Source organism: Labeo rohita, chromosome 18 (assembly GCF_022985175.1).
Source record: "Labeo rohita strain BAU-BD-2019 chromosome 18, IGBB_LRoh.1.0, whole genome shotgun sequence".
NCBI classification, from domain to species: Eukaryota; Metazoa; Chordata; class Actinopteri; order Cypriniformes; family Cyprinidae; genus Labeo; species Labeo rohita.
The window spans coordinates 8758315-8772550 of NC_066886.1; the positions used below are offsets into that span (position 1 = coordinate 8758315).

The 14236-nt window shown below is 36.7% G+C and overlaps 1 protein-coding gene across 1 annotated transcript in view; it reads left to right on the plus strand.

Moving 5' to 3' along the window:
* The window catches only part of cdh13 (cadherin 13, H-cadherin (heart)), a 394548-nt gene that overhangs the window by 152457 nt on the left and 227855 nt on the right, over positions 1-14236 (plus strand). The window contains exon 3 of the mRNA XM_051135516.1: positions 2939-3150. Within this exon, the coding sequence (XP_050991473.1) occupies positions 2939-3150 (212 nt within the window). The remainder of the gene's footprint in view (positions 1-2938; positions 3151-14236) is intronic.

Genomic DNA, 14236 nt, shown 5'->3' on the forward strand with positions numbered 1-14236 from the left:
GGCATCAAGATACCCTTCTCTGCACCGTTGAATGATCCCTTTCGATGGAAACAGGTGCTTCCGCAGGCAATAAAATGACTGTTGATTCGATTACCTGCGGTTTCATCACCTGTGTTCCTGGAGGTTATCGATAGGGCGTCACATTACGGATTCTGCCTCAATTCAATTAGCTGAACAGATATGTGAGAAGCTCTTTGGTTATACCGTGCTAACACTGTTAGCATCACCACAGTCCTCGCTTGAGGACGCTGTGTACAGTATGGTGGTGAATGTGTAAGTGAGCGAACAAGACAATATCTTCATCTTGCACCTACACCTGCTTGCCTGAGTAATACATAATGTATTTTTTATCCAAACAACCAGTGTGGCTCCGTTTTGAAGAGAAAAAAAAACAGTTTTGAATGTAGCCCATGCACAGGTGTGAGATATTCGAAGGCTTTTTTTCAGTTTTGGCGTCCTGCAGTGCGCAACGTATATCAAAGCTGCTAAGCAATTAAGGTAATTGGTCACAGAGGCATTCGTTATTGACGCATCATACTAAACACCTCTGGTTTTGGAGCCGGCATTGCCACATTAGTCGTTTTGAACGGAAATGCGATTTCCGAGCGAACGCAAAATAATGTTACTGGCCCTGTTCCAGCTCACTTACTCAAATGAAATCTTCATTGAATGCATTTAAATGGCATATTTAAATGTGGCTATAGCCGGTTACAGTTCTCGCTTAAGCTTTTATGGATGTAATAGAATTTTCAAAAAACATTGAAGGTTCAAAGGCTGGGTTTTAATGTGTGTGCCTTTGCGTGTATACATGTAGCCTTTGTAAGGCTTTAGAAATGTGTCACCCGGATCCTGCCATGCTTTTTATACCGCAGTATATCTACTGTAAAATGGAAGCATAATTGGAATGATTTCTTTCTGACGTGTCGCAGCACGCGGGGAGTCCAGTTTAGAAACAGTGTGACTGTAGGAACATTATTTTAACAATGTAATAATATACTAGTATACTACTGTAATAATAGTACCTATTTTAAGTCTTGTTTTTAAATTGCTCACTACTGTTAGTAAGAATTTTTTTTGTGACAGTAAAGACATTTGTTAAAAATGTTCTTTTGAACTTTCTATTTATCAGTAAGGTCCTACACAAACACACACACACACACATATTATAGTTGAGGTCAAAAGCTTATATCCAGAAGGAAGCATGATGCATTAAGAGCCAAGGGGTGAAAACTTTTGAATTCGAAGATCTGGGGAAATTTAATTTATTTTGTCTACTGAGAAAAATTTAACTGTCTTCTGTAGTCTCCGAAGGGCAGTACTAAATGAAAACTATGATATTTAGGCAAAAAAAGAAAAGAAAAATGTACACATCTCCATTTTGTTCAAAAGTTTTCACCCCCAGCTCTTAATGCATTGGTTTTTTCTTCTATAGCACCAGTGAGCATTTGAAGCTACTGTAATAGTTGCATATGAGTCCCTCAGTTGTCCTCAGTGTGAAAAAATGGATCCCAATATCATACAGTTATTGTTGGAAAGGGTTCAAATACACAAAAATGCTGGAAAACCAAAGAATCTGTGGGACCTGAAGGATTTTTCTGATGAATAGCAGGCAGTTTAACTGTTCAGGACAAACAAGGGACTCATGAACAACTATCACTAAACAAAAAAAACACAGCTGTGGATCATTCAGGTAACAACATGGTATTAAGAATCAAGGGGATGTAAACTTTTAAACCGGGTCATTTTTATATATTCAACTATTATTTTCTCTAGTATGTAAGCATCTTTTATGTAAAATATACTATTCAGGTCAATACTAATTAAAAAATAACATGCATTTTGTATGATCCGTTTTATTTTGGTAAAATAATTAACATTTTTAATGATTTTGAAAGGGGGGTGTAAACTTTTGACCTCAACTGTACATATAGAGGTTTCCACAAAAATATTTAGTTACACAAGTGTTTTGAACATTTATGATAATAGGTGTTACTTGAGCAATAAATCAGCATATTAGAATGATTTCTGAAGGATCATGTAACACTAAAAAATGAAATAATGGCTGCTTTTTTTACATTTTAAATATATTACAATACAGAATAGTTCATTTAAATTGTAATAATACTTAACAATGGTGCCATAGTTTTGACCAAATATTTATTTTTTCAAAATCTTAACTTTGTTTATTATGGCTATTTTATTAACAACAACAACAAAAAAAACATAATAATAATTAGAACATAATGCATGCTATACAGGCACAAATTTCCAGGAATAACTAAAATACTCTAACTAAACAACTTGAAGATTTTGGTCATACTGCCTGATTCACATCTATTCCCCTCCAGGTCACCTTGTGTTACAAGAACATAACTTAGAGTGTCAAAGAGGATGGTAAACGGGCAGGAAAAGAAGAGTTATGGATGAGAGAAAGAGGGATGGGGATGGGAAATGAGAGGAGGAATATGTCACAGAGGACGAAAAGAGTGAAAGCGAGGTATGGGGCGTCGAGATAAGATGGAGACGGACACGATCAGAGGGGATAAGCTGGCCCGGTGTGGCCGTATCTTCCTCGGTCAGACCCGATGGGTGAAGATGAAAGTGGGGTCGATATTATTGAGGGTTGAGGTTCTCTATTTCATGTTAATAAGGATTGATGAATAGGCCATATTTTATTTTTGACCTGCTTTTACCTCATGGATGAACGAGCGCTGGGATGGCTTCGTCAGTCACCTTTTCAGGGACATTTCAAGTCCATAGAGATGTATCACCTCAAAAGAGCTCTTTGTTGACAGTTTTTTATATTGGGAATCATACTGGGTGACTTGTGAATGAATGTGGTCATCCTTAACAATGCTAACTTATCTGTCAACATTCCTTTTTAAGCATTAGACTAAGCTAATATGTCAAACTTTTCTCTTTTCTGCATTTTCTGCAGTGGTTTTCGACGACTGCGCTGGAAATGAGGGTGTTGAGTTTGAAGTATCAAACCCTGACTTCCTAATAGACGAGAACCTGAATCTGGTTGCTAGAAGAGACGTGATTGACAGCGGAGATGTCATGTTTGTCCATGGTGTCAACGTTCATGTTGATGACATGGCACAGGTGACCATTATCGGAGCGCCATCCAGATCTCCTCAGACACTCAGGGTAAGTGTTTCTCTGTTGGTTGATTTTGTGCGTATTTGTGTGTGTGAATTTGTTAAATGGCCTGAAGTCTTCAGTCTTGTCATTTTAAATGGTCTTCTATGCTGGAGACATCATATGTCTGGACACCCGTGATTCTGTTCCTTCAGAACTGGACGTTTGCGTCAGTCAGTGTGTCTTTACTGCCATCGTATTGACAGACTCCAACTCAGACTAGAAATTACCCATCATGTCCTGTCATATGTCCTGTATCTACGAGGACAGCCACATATTTCATTTAGAGGAGACCAGTGGCAGAAATTAACTTTTTTATTAAAGGGGGAAAAATTGCCCCCCCTGGAGCTTTTTTTTTTTATGTTCATAATGGCATTTTTTTTTTTCTAACCACATAAAAACACAGCATGTTGTCTAAGTAGGTTAAATACTTCATTTGAATCAATTCATTAGAATGAATTGTCAATCTGACCAATTATGACTGAAATTAAATGAACATTAAATCACAGTAGACCCCATGCACAAGATATTATAACATGTAAATTTCATATAATGTCTTGAATTCTCCATTTGGAGGGTTTTCTTGGTTAATACTGATTGTAATTTAATTTCAATATAGGCTATACACTAGCATTAAAAATTTTGGGGTTAGTAAGATATTCTTTTTAAGAATTAAAATATTTTTATTCAGCAAGGATGTGGGATTCTATTTCAAATAATTGCTCTTTTAAACCTTCTAAACATCTTTCTATTCGTCAAACAATCCTGAAAAGTATCACAGTTTCCATACAAATATTAAGTAGCACAACCCTTTTCAACTTTGGTAAAAATAAATATTTTGTGAGTTTAATCTGAATATTAGAATAATTTCTGAAGGATCTTGTGACACTGAAGACTGGAGTAATGGTTAATGGAAATTCAGCTATGCATAACAGGAGTAAATTACATTTTAAAATATATTAAAATAGAAAACAGTTAATTTAATTGTTATATATTTTTCACAATATTACAGTTTTACTGTATTTTTGATCAAGTAAATGCAGCTTTGATGAGTGTAAAAGACTTTTTTTTAAAAAATTAACAAATCTTACTGATGACAAACTTTTGTGTGTTCTCGGGAAAAAAAAAAATTAAAGTAAAATAAAAAATAGTATTTAAATATTTTAATCCGTATTTATTTATTTATTTATTTATTTATTTATTTATTTATTTCAGTAAAAGACTTCTTTCAAAAAAAAATGAACAAATCTTACTGACCATAAACTTTAGTGTGTTCTGGGAAAAAAAAAATAATAATAATAAAAAAATAATAATAAAATAAAATAAAATAAAATCAATATTTTTTTATTTAAATATTTTAATCCGTATTTATTTATTTATTTATTTCATTTTTTTTTTTTTTAGTAAAAGACTTCTTTCAAAAAAATGAACAAATCTTACTGACCACAAAATTTTGTGTGTTCTGGGGGAAAATTAAAACAAACAAACAAAAAACAATAATAAAATAAAATAAAATAAATAAATTTTTTTTATTTAAATATTTTAATCCATATTTATTTATTTATTTCAAAATATATAATTTTTTTCACATTTTTCAAGATTTAGGTCATAGCTGTATTATATTGCATACAGTGCCATAGTGAATGAACAGCGACTAGCTCCCACCTCTTTGAGATGATAAACTATGAATTATACTCTCAGATGAGATATATAGCATGAGTGAAGTGATTGCTACGTGAGAGAGCGCGGGGAGAACAGCGGCGTGTGAAGAGGCTGAGGCGAGAACCTGGAAGCAGGGTCATTATGGATCATACATCCTGTAATCACAGTCAGACTAAGCCTTCAAAAATAAAGCTCGCCCCAACCCACTGGTTTGTTCCCGGCAGAAAACCTAGCATAGCGAATGCCGAAGGGAAGCGGTTCTTATTGATGCCATATTTGACTTAATGCCCATTTTATTGGATTTTGATTATTGATAAGTGCGAGTGGAAATGGAAAAGGCTTCCGTCTTCCCCAGAGGCTGACGTGATGTAAGTCTAGTCTAGCAAGGCTGAAGAAAAGGCCTTATGAGAAAAGTGAGAATTCAGGCTATAATTCAGTATTTTACAGAGGATCAATATAGGAATTAATTTCATGATTTGTTTTCCTCTCTGGCATTTCAGTGTGTGAATGAGATGGTATTTCCTTGTGGAACTACCAAATAGAGTAAAAATAAAAACGCAGTGAATTTGTAAGACCTTGACATTCCATACTTTTCAATCTGTAAGCTGCAGAAAAACGGAAGAATAAATATACCAAGTTCTTTCTTTCACAGTCAGTTTTCATTTATTCTAAAGAAGAGGATGACCCGGTCACAAGGTTACGGGTCGGAAATCTGTCTTGTTTATTGCCTTTGCTTGTTTATTGGCCTTTCTGGTGTCTTTAGCCTTGGCCGGTGGTAGTAATGAAATGTCGTTGTTTCACAGAAAGTGGTACTTCGTAATTGTTAAGTTGCTTACCCTGCTGAAAAATAAAACCATTCTACAGTTCATCTGGCTTAATCGTTTTATAGCCATTTTAAATACTTGTCATAGCAGTTCCTATAAAAGTTTGGGGTTACACAGGTCTTTTGGGATGAATCACTACAGGCAGAGAATCTGCATTGCAAACCCTGAGGTTTCTGTCTGGCACTCTGACTCCTCTCTCCAGCTGGATAAATGAGAAGTCAGAAATGAGTAATGATACGTCCCAATAGGGCAGTCAGCAGCCGAATGGCAGAATTGACAAGGACGCGGTGCCTCTGACAACCCTGAGTCCTAATTATTGATGAGTTCTGATGACTAAGGAAAAGCAAATCGAGGATTTTGATTACATTTTAACTTTTTATGCACTGTTAACAAGACTGAAAGTTTTAGGTGTTATAGAATAGTTCTCAACTTTGTCGACTCTGTAAGACCGTGGGAACTTTGCTACTTCAAAGACAACAGTGGTTTGCTAGATAAAGGAGACTTATTATGCCCCTTTTTACAATATGTAATATAAGTCTCAGGTGTCCCCAGTGTGTGTCTGTGAAGTTTCAGCTCAAAATATCTCACAGATCATGTATTATATCATTTTGAAAATGCCTATTTTGAGTGGAAGCAGAAACATGTTGTTTTCCTGCATGTCTCTTTAAATGCAAATGAGCTACTGCTCCCCACCCACGTTTCCAGAATGAGCTGTGCCTTTACAGCTCGTACGCGGATTCTGAAGAACAGTTTGGTCGAACTTTTGCCATGGCGTTTGAACTGGTACACCATTGTCGCTGGGTGGTAATATTGTAATAAGATCCCCTTTCTATGTCATGGGGGGGAGCAAAATCTGAGCGGTTCAAGTTAGCAGAGTAAGGCTTACCAAAAAAATTAGCAAAAAATGTACTGGGTTGATTTTTTTTCTTCACGTTTTCATGATATGCTACCGTTAAGAACACACGTGTTAAAGGGAAACAAGTTTAAGAAAATGCAAATGGAAGCTCTTTTAAAGCTCTACTGAGGCTGTGAGGGTCAAGTCTTGGCGAGTTAGCCTGGACCAGTTAGTACCTGCTGGTACTACACCGGTTTGCTGCCAGAAAGGCCGATTTTTTTATTTATTTATTTTTTTTTTTTGCAAGAAGCATAGAAAATATATGCAAATATAGTCAATTTTCTTTTTTTGGAGGGTGCTTAGAAGTGCGAAATGCAATTTTCCCTGTCGCCTTAGACATCACGACTTAAGATAGTTGTTAGCGAAAGCTTTTGATTGTGTTGTTGTATTGCAATCAAACAAAGCATGCTTAGCAAGTCAGGCCATAATTTTCCTGTGGCTCCAAAGTTATTATTCACATTCACCATTAGGTGATTGCTTTAAAAAATGTGTGCCCAGAACTGTGTGCCATCTAAATCTAGGGAACCCACAGCAGCCAAACAGCTGCCTTTGAGATGATTGGGAATGCTAACAGATGGTTTTTTTTTTTCTTTTCAGGTGTTTTATACCAGCTTTTGTCTTAGGAGCTATCACAGCCCAGCCATTAAGATTCAAGTGCCCTTTCTTCAACACCACACCATTAGCAGCAGCATTAATGTTACGGAAATAGCCATTATTACAATGATTCACTTTGAAACCCAAAACAATCAATGCTGTGGTTGAGAAACACTCTCAATGTCTTCTGTCACCTCTCTCTTTAATGAGACACCTGAGCTTGTTTGTCTTTCACAAGTTTTGACAGTTCTGGGGGCAATCATTGAAACCTTTGAGATGGATAAAAAAAAATGTTGAAAATTCTTCCTGTCTTCCTATGTGTGAATATATTTCACTAGTTCCACAAGTTCCACAAGTGTCATTCACACATATTACCATTATTTATCTTCAATGTATATTATTATTTACTCTCTCTCTCTCTCTCTCTCTCTCTCTCTCTCCCTTATTGTGTAAATGTAAGCATTTAATTAATAATTTAAATAATTATTAAAGTTATAATTCTAAGTCAGATCTATTTTATTTTATTTTATTTTACAGGGTATTACAAGTGAGAGAGGGAAATTAGATTAGAACATGACCCAGGTCAGTTTTAAACTTTGGTCCCCATAAGCCAGCAGCTCATTTAGTGATATTAAAGGTGCTTGCATTGCAGTTTTGACCATAATTTTCAAAAGGCAGGTGCTGCAGCGTAATAGTTGAGGCTCAGAGCTGTTAACCGAAAATTTGCTGGTTCAGTTCCATGCAAGGAGCTAACCATGAGCCGTCAGATGATTGCTAGGATTGAAAATAAGCTAAAACATATTAAAACTGCTTTACGCACATAATTTATTTGCTAAATGGTGGGAAGAATTTCAAAAACCGTAATCCTCAATGCAGCTCAGTGGTGCAATGTACTCTACGGCTGGGATTCATATGCCACTAATCTTTAAGCCGCCCTGTTTCAGTTATTAATGAAAGCTCAAACTAGCTCACAGAGCGGAGAAAGCCGAAGCAGGGATGATTGTACCTCTGTAATTTATGAACAGGAAACATTAAAGATTCATGACTATCTTCTTTTCAGCATGTCAGCATGGTCTAGCCAACAGTGTTCATCACTGGCAGAGGGAAGGCGTAGCGAACGCATACACCAGGCCTTGCTCTCTGTTCTCAGAGCGGCGCGGTGCGTTTCTCTGTCCTTGAGAATGCGGCGGGGAAGAGTGGCAAAGGAGTTCATCAATAACCTCAACACAGACCTTCATTTTTCCAACAGAGAAGGTTCTTAAAGTTCCATCAGTCTCTCTCGTTCTCTTCATCGCTCACTGCGGCGAGTCGATGAGTTGACGGAGATGTTTCATCTTCGCCGTAATACCCATCACTCTGTCACTTATGCCCCTTATGTAGCGGATGAGAATAACATAAACTCCCCTTATGATGGGAGGACATATTGGTTACTTTCTCATGGAAGTGCAATCACAGCCAAGGTGAAGGGACTGATATGACGCACTTCTGGCATGTTATAAGTTTCAATACAGCGGCTGAAGGACACATAGTGACTTTAAAGCAGTGTCTGAAAAGTGATTTATGTATGATTATCAGTTTGAATGATCACAACAGTCATAACATGGTAATATAGTTTTGATGCTATGAGCACCTTTTAAAGAGACCCCAAAATGAATCCCTCATGTCATTCCAAAACTGTATGTCTTAACGTTCCTTGAAATATGTGAGATGTTTTGAAGAATGATGGGGTCTATTCAAATTTCAAAAAAGTCATTTCAAAGAAAGTCATAATAACATGAGGGTGAGTAAATAATGACAAAATTTCAATTTTGGGGTGAACTTTTGCTTTAAGGACCATGACATTTGGAAATTTATTAGGGATGCAACAATAAATTGATGCAGAATCGATTTGTGGACCGCAACAGGATCGCAACTCTATCTGAAATCGTTTCTGAACTTAGTTTTTAACAGCAGGTGGCGCTCTAATCTAGTTTTTATTTGTAACTAGCTTTAACCTTTTCGAAATTTAAGAATGATTATTTTAGGTTCAAGTGTGTGAAAAGAATTGGAAGCAAGCAGAATATGCAGTGCCATCTGATGTTTATAACTAAGCTAAGAATTGTTTTGAAAGAGAATCACGATGCATTCGGAAAATTTCAGATTTTCAGAAATTTTCTGAAATTTTTTTGTCGCATCCCTAGGTTTTATGCAAGGTTGTATAGTTGATAAAACTTATGTGAATTAATCGTTTAAGTGAATGATTCAATGTCTTGTTTCATTTCTGAGTCAGTATTTTTGAACAAATCAACTCACACATAGTCACGTGTCACCGCCTTTTTAATAATGCAGTTAGATCCTTTACAAATAAAAATAGTGATAAATCTCATATACAGTGGCATGCAATTTTGGAACTCCATGCAGAAACTGAAAATGTGAATAATTTGAACAAAATAAGAGAAATCCACAAAATGCATGTTATTTTTTATTTATTACTGTCCTGAGTAAGATATTTTACATAAAAGATGTTTACATATAGTCCACAAGACAAAAAATAGCTAAAATGATTAAAATAACCCCCTTTAAAAGTTTGTGAACCCTTGGTTCTTAATATGTGTGGTTACCTGGATGATCTAAGACTGTTTTTTTGTTTTGTGATGGTTGTTCTTGAGTCCCTTGTTTGTTCTAAACAGTTAAACTAAGCACTGCTCTTCAGAAAAATCCTCCAGGTCCTGCAGATTCTTCTGTTTTCCAGCATCTTTTGCATATTTGAACCCTTTCCAGCAGTGAATGTATGATTTTGAGATCCATATTTTCACACTGAGGACAATTGAGGCACTCGAACACAACTATTAAAAAGGTTCAAACATTCACTGATACTCCAGAAGGAGAAACAATGCATTAAGAAGGGGGGTGAAAACTTTTTGAATTTGAAGATCAGGTAAATTGTACTTGTATTATACTTGTACTTGTATACATTTGTATTCCGGGAAATATGCAAAAATCTTCTGTTGCAAAGGGCAGTACTAAATGGGAAAAAAAAAGATATTTCAACAAAATAAGAAAAATTTGGACAACTTGGAGCATCAGTGAATGTTTGTACCTTTTTCAATAGTTGTGTTTGAGTCCTTCAGTTGTCCTCAGGGTGAAAAGATGGATCTGAAAATCATACAGCCACTGCAGGACCTAGAGGATTTTTCTAAAGAACAGTGGAAGGAACTTATGGACAACCATCACAAAATAAAACAACAACAACAACAAAAAAAAACAGTTGTAGATCATCGAGGTAACCACACAACTACACACAGTATTAAAAACCAAGAGTTCTTAACATTTCCTCTGATTCTTATAGAATGAGCCACCTTCAAAGGTGCAGGATATATGCATAAATAGTTTGCTCCATCTCTGAGTGTGGGTATCAAATATAGCGAGTTTATGATGATGCATCACATTACGTGGCCTTGAATGATGTCAGTACGATGCAAACAAATGACTTTATTCCGTCCGTTCTATTGCACCCTTGTACGCTCCGTCATCCTGACAGCCTTTGGGCTCCAGCAGCTCTGAATCCAGCCTCTCACATTCCCTCATCACTCCAACCCCAGCTACGCCTGACCAAAGACATCCAGCAAGGACAGAACGCGCTGTGCTTCAGATGCAAATGGAAAGTTTGTGACTGTACCCCAACCGTTTCCCACCCCAACAAAAAATGACATTCGAGTAGGACACAATAAATAGCTTGTCAAGGGTATCTCTCTGTCTGTGGAGAGCATGTTTAGCGGGTTGGATTTTGGAGAATGGGAACAAAAGAGATAAGCAAACAGAAATAGAAGGATAAAAATGACTGGATTGACAAAAAGAGCCTTCTTAGTGGTGCTTTTCCAGTCTTGACAAACTATGTAGTCACAGTAGCTGCTGTTTTCCAGTTGCTTCACAGTGACATTCCTTTTTTGCCCTCCCTCTTTCTCCCTCCTCCTCGTTCTGCCTTGTAATGCAGCTCAGATAGGTTCACTGTTGTAATGAGTTCAGATGCACGCTGGGATCTGTGTGGCGGCATGCTGTCGCTGTGTCCTCAGCTTCAAGTCAGCTGAAAGGCTGCTCATGTGAAGCATAAAAAGGCGTTCTGAACAAACAGAGATATCAAAATCTTTTTTTCCCCTCTGTTTACTATAAAGCATTTTAAGACTATTAATATCGCAGTTGCTCTGATAATAGAATTCATCTCTGTGTTTAATGGCGTTCTTTTGCTCATGACAGCAGGATGATGAAAGTAATTCCCTCAATAAAGGGAGATTTTGGAGTGAAACAGTGGTGTGTATCTGCTAATGACATCAAAACAACAGGAGCCTGTAATAATTCATTTCAAGAACAGATTTTTTTGAAATATGAAACACTATTAAGACTGATCTGTGGGGATTTATAATAATTTTTTCAGCTTTGCAGGGAAATATCCTGAAAAACGTCACCCATCAATCTTGATATCAGGCTGAAAAGTACTTTAGACACTCTTCCTCACATTAATAGCTCAGGCTGTCCCCAGGGATGGTGGTGTGATGTATCCATTTCACAAATGGAATCTTCTGTCCGGGCAGATCAAGATGGGCCATTTAAGTTATAATGTGATTTGCTAATGTACTTTAATTTTTTTCTCCTCATTTGGCTCTTTATATTTCACTACTGTATTTCAATCAGCTCAAATTGCATTTTATTTTTGTGATTTACAAAACGTTGAAATGGCTGGTTTGTTGCGAACAAGGTGGTCTGTAATGGCTTGGGAAAGATATCCGATAATCACATTCATCTCAATGGCAGTTGCTTGAATAGCACAGAGCTTAATGGAACTTGTTGAGCTACATTGCAAAAAAGTTAAAGGACAAGTTCACTTCCAGAACAAAAATTTACAGATAATTTACTCATCCAAGATGTTCATGTTTTTCTTTCGTCACTCATAAAGAAATTATGTTTCTTGAGGAAAACATTCAGGAATTATCTCCATATAGTGGACTTCAATGGTGCCCCCAAGTTTGAACTTCCAAAATGTAGTTTTAAATGCAGCTTTAAATGGCTCTAAACAATCCCAACCAAGGAAGAAGGGTCTTACCTAGTGAAACGATCAGCCATTTTCAAAACAATTTGAGAATTAATATATTTTTTAACCTCTAATGGTCATCTTGTCTTGTCTCTGCAATGCGTATGTGTAGTCCGTGTAATATGGGTCAATACAGTTTGGGTATGTCGAAAAACTCCCAAAACGATCGGTTAATTTTAACTTAAAAAAATACAATTTATATAATGTCAAACGCTCGTCTTGTCTTGTGCTGCCTGAACTCTGTTTTTTTCCGGTTCATGACAGTTAGGGTATGTCAAAAACTCCCATCTCATGTTCTCCCTCAACTTCAAAATCATCCTACATCGTTGTTTTTCCTTTTTTTGTAAAGGGCGTTTGATCTGCTTTGCATGGTCACTTTGTAAACACTGGGTCAGTACTTCTGCAACGATGTAGGGCGATTTTGACGTTGGGGAAGAAAACAAGATGGGAGTTTTTCGACATACCCTAACTGTACCCTAACCGGAAAAGACAGAGTTTACACAGAGCTAGACAAAAAGAGCATTTGAGGTTAAAAAGTATAAAACTGTCAATTTGTTTCGAAAATGACCGTTTGGTTGATAAGACCCTTCTTCCTCGGCTGGGATCATTTAGATCCATTTGAAGAGGCATTGAAACTGCATATTGGAAGTTCAAACTTTGAGGCACCATTGAAGTCCACTATATGAAGATCATTTCTGAAATGTTTTCATCAAGAAACATAACTTCTTATTGACTGAAGAATGGAAGACATGAACATCTTGGATGACAAGGTGGTGAGTAGGCTTCCTTTAAATGTCTAAATGTAGTGTTGCTTCTCAAGTGCATTTTTCTTGTTTTGATATTTAAATGTTTCCTGAAAAACAAATTAATTCATTGTAACAACTCATTAAATGCATTTGGGGATGCAGTTCCGTCGTCTACCAGAATGGCCTAGCTTGAGCATGCTAATCAGTTAAGCCTTGACCTATTGGTTTGCGGAAAGCATTTTGAGCCAGGTCATCAAAAGACATTATAGGGCCACTTACCCGTGCCACATGGCGGTTTAGGGCAAGCGGGACCTTGCACGGGTCGCTGCCACCGTGCTAATATATTCCATTTCACCCTGCTGTCAGTGCTGAGTGACAAATATAATTTGTGCTGCCATCTAATTGCCCTTAGGGGCTCTAATTGCAACAGTGTTGACAAAGAAAAGAGAATAGAGTAAAATGGTTAGGAAGAAAGAACGGATCAGAGAGGGTAACATGAGAGACGCTGATTAGCTTGGTTATTGAATTGAGATGGTAATAAACTTCAATAGTAACATGGAATCCTGAAAACCAGAGAAAACATGAGATTATGAGATCTGTAGTTTAGATTGCATGTTCTGCATCTCTGTATTTGTAATAGTTTATTCTGACTGGTCAGTTGTGACGTTCTGTGATCAGAAATTTTCCATATAGGCTACTAAACTATATAATTGACCCACGGCAACTGGTCTCCTTCACAAAGTTAATGTCTCTCTGCACTTTTCATAAAATTCTATAAATCTAAATCAATATTTCTTTTATATATATTCACTTATTTGCTGAGTGGTGCATAATAAGCCAGATAATGTACAGTCAGGCAGTCATTATTATAAAATCAACCCCATCAGCATGACATAAGTGATATTTTGCGTTGCATGACATATATAATGACCGGCTGACTGTATGCTATCCCTTATACAGTATAATGTCGCTTTTTATGTCACCGTTTTTTTCTTTAAAGCTCAGCCTTCTCTCAGCTCCAAAGCTTGCAACAGTGTTTGGTTAATTTAAGTTTCTGAAATGGCTTTCAATTAGGCGTCTATCTAAATAAGGGAATCAACGGCAGGAAAGGTGGGAAACCACAGAACTGCTGTAATGACTACTTTTAATGACTTTGGAAAGAGCACAGTGTGGCTTGTTTGTATCGATGTGCTTGCCAGAGTTTTATATTAGCGCTATCAGATGTCTGCATAGTTCAGTAACCCTCATGTATCTAATAGGGTGTATTGTGGCTGTTTTTCCATTCAAATAACATTATATGGATGTGTCC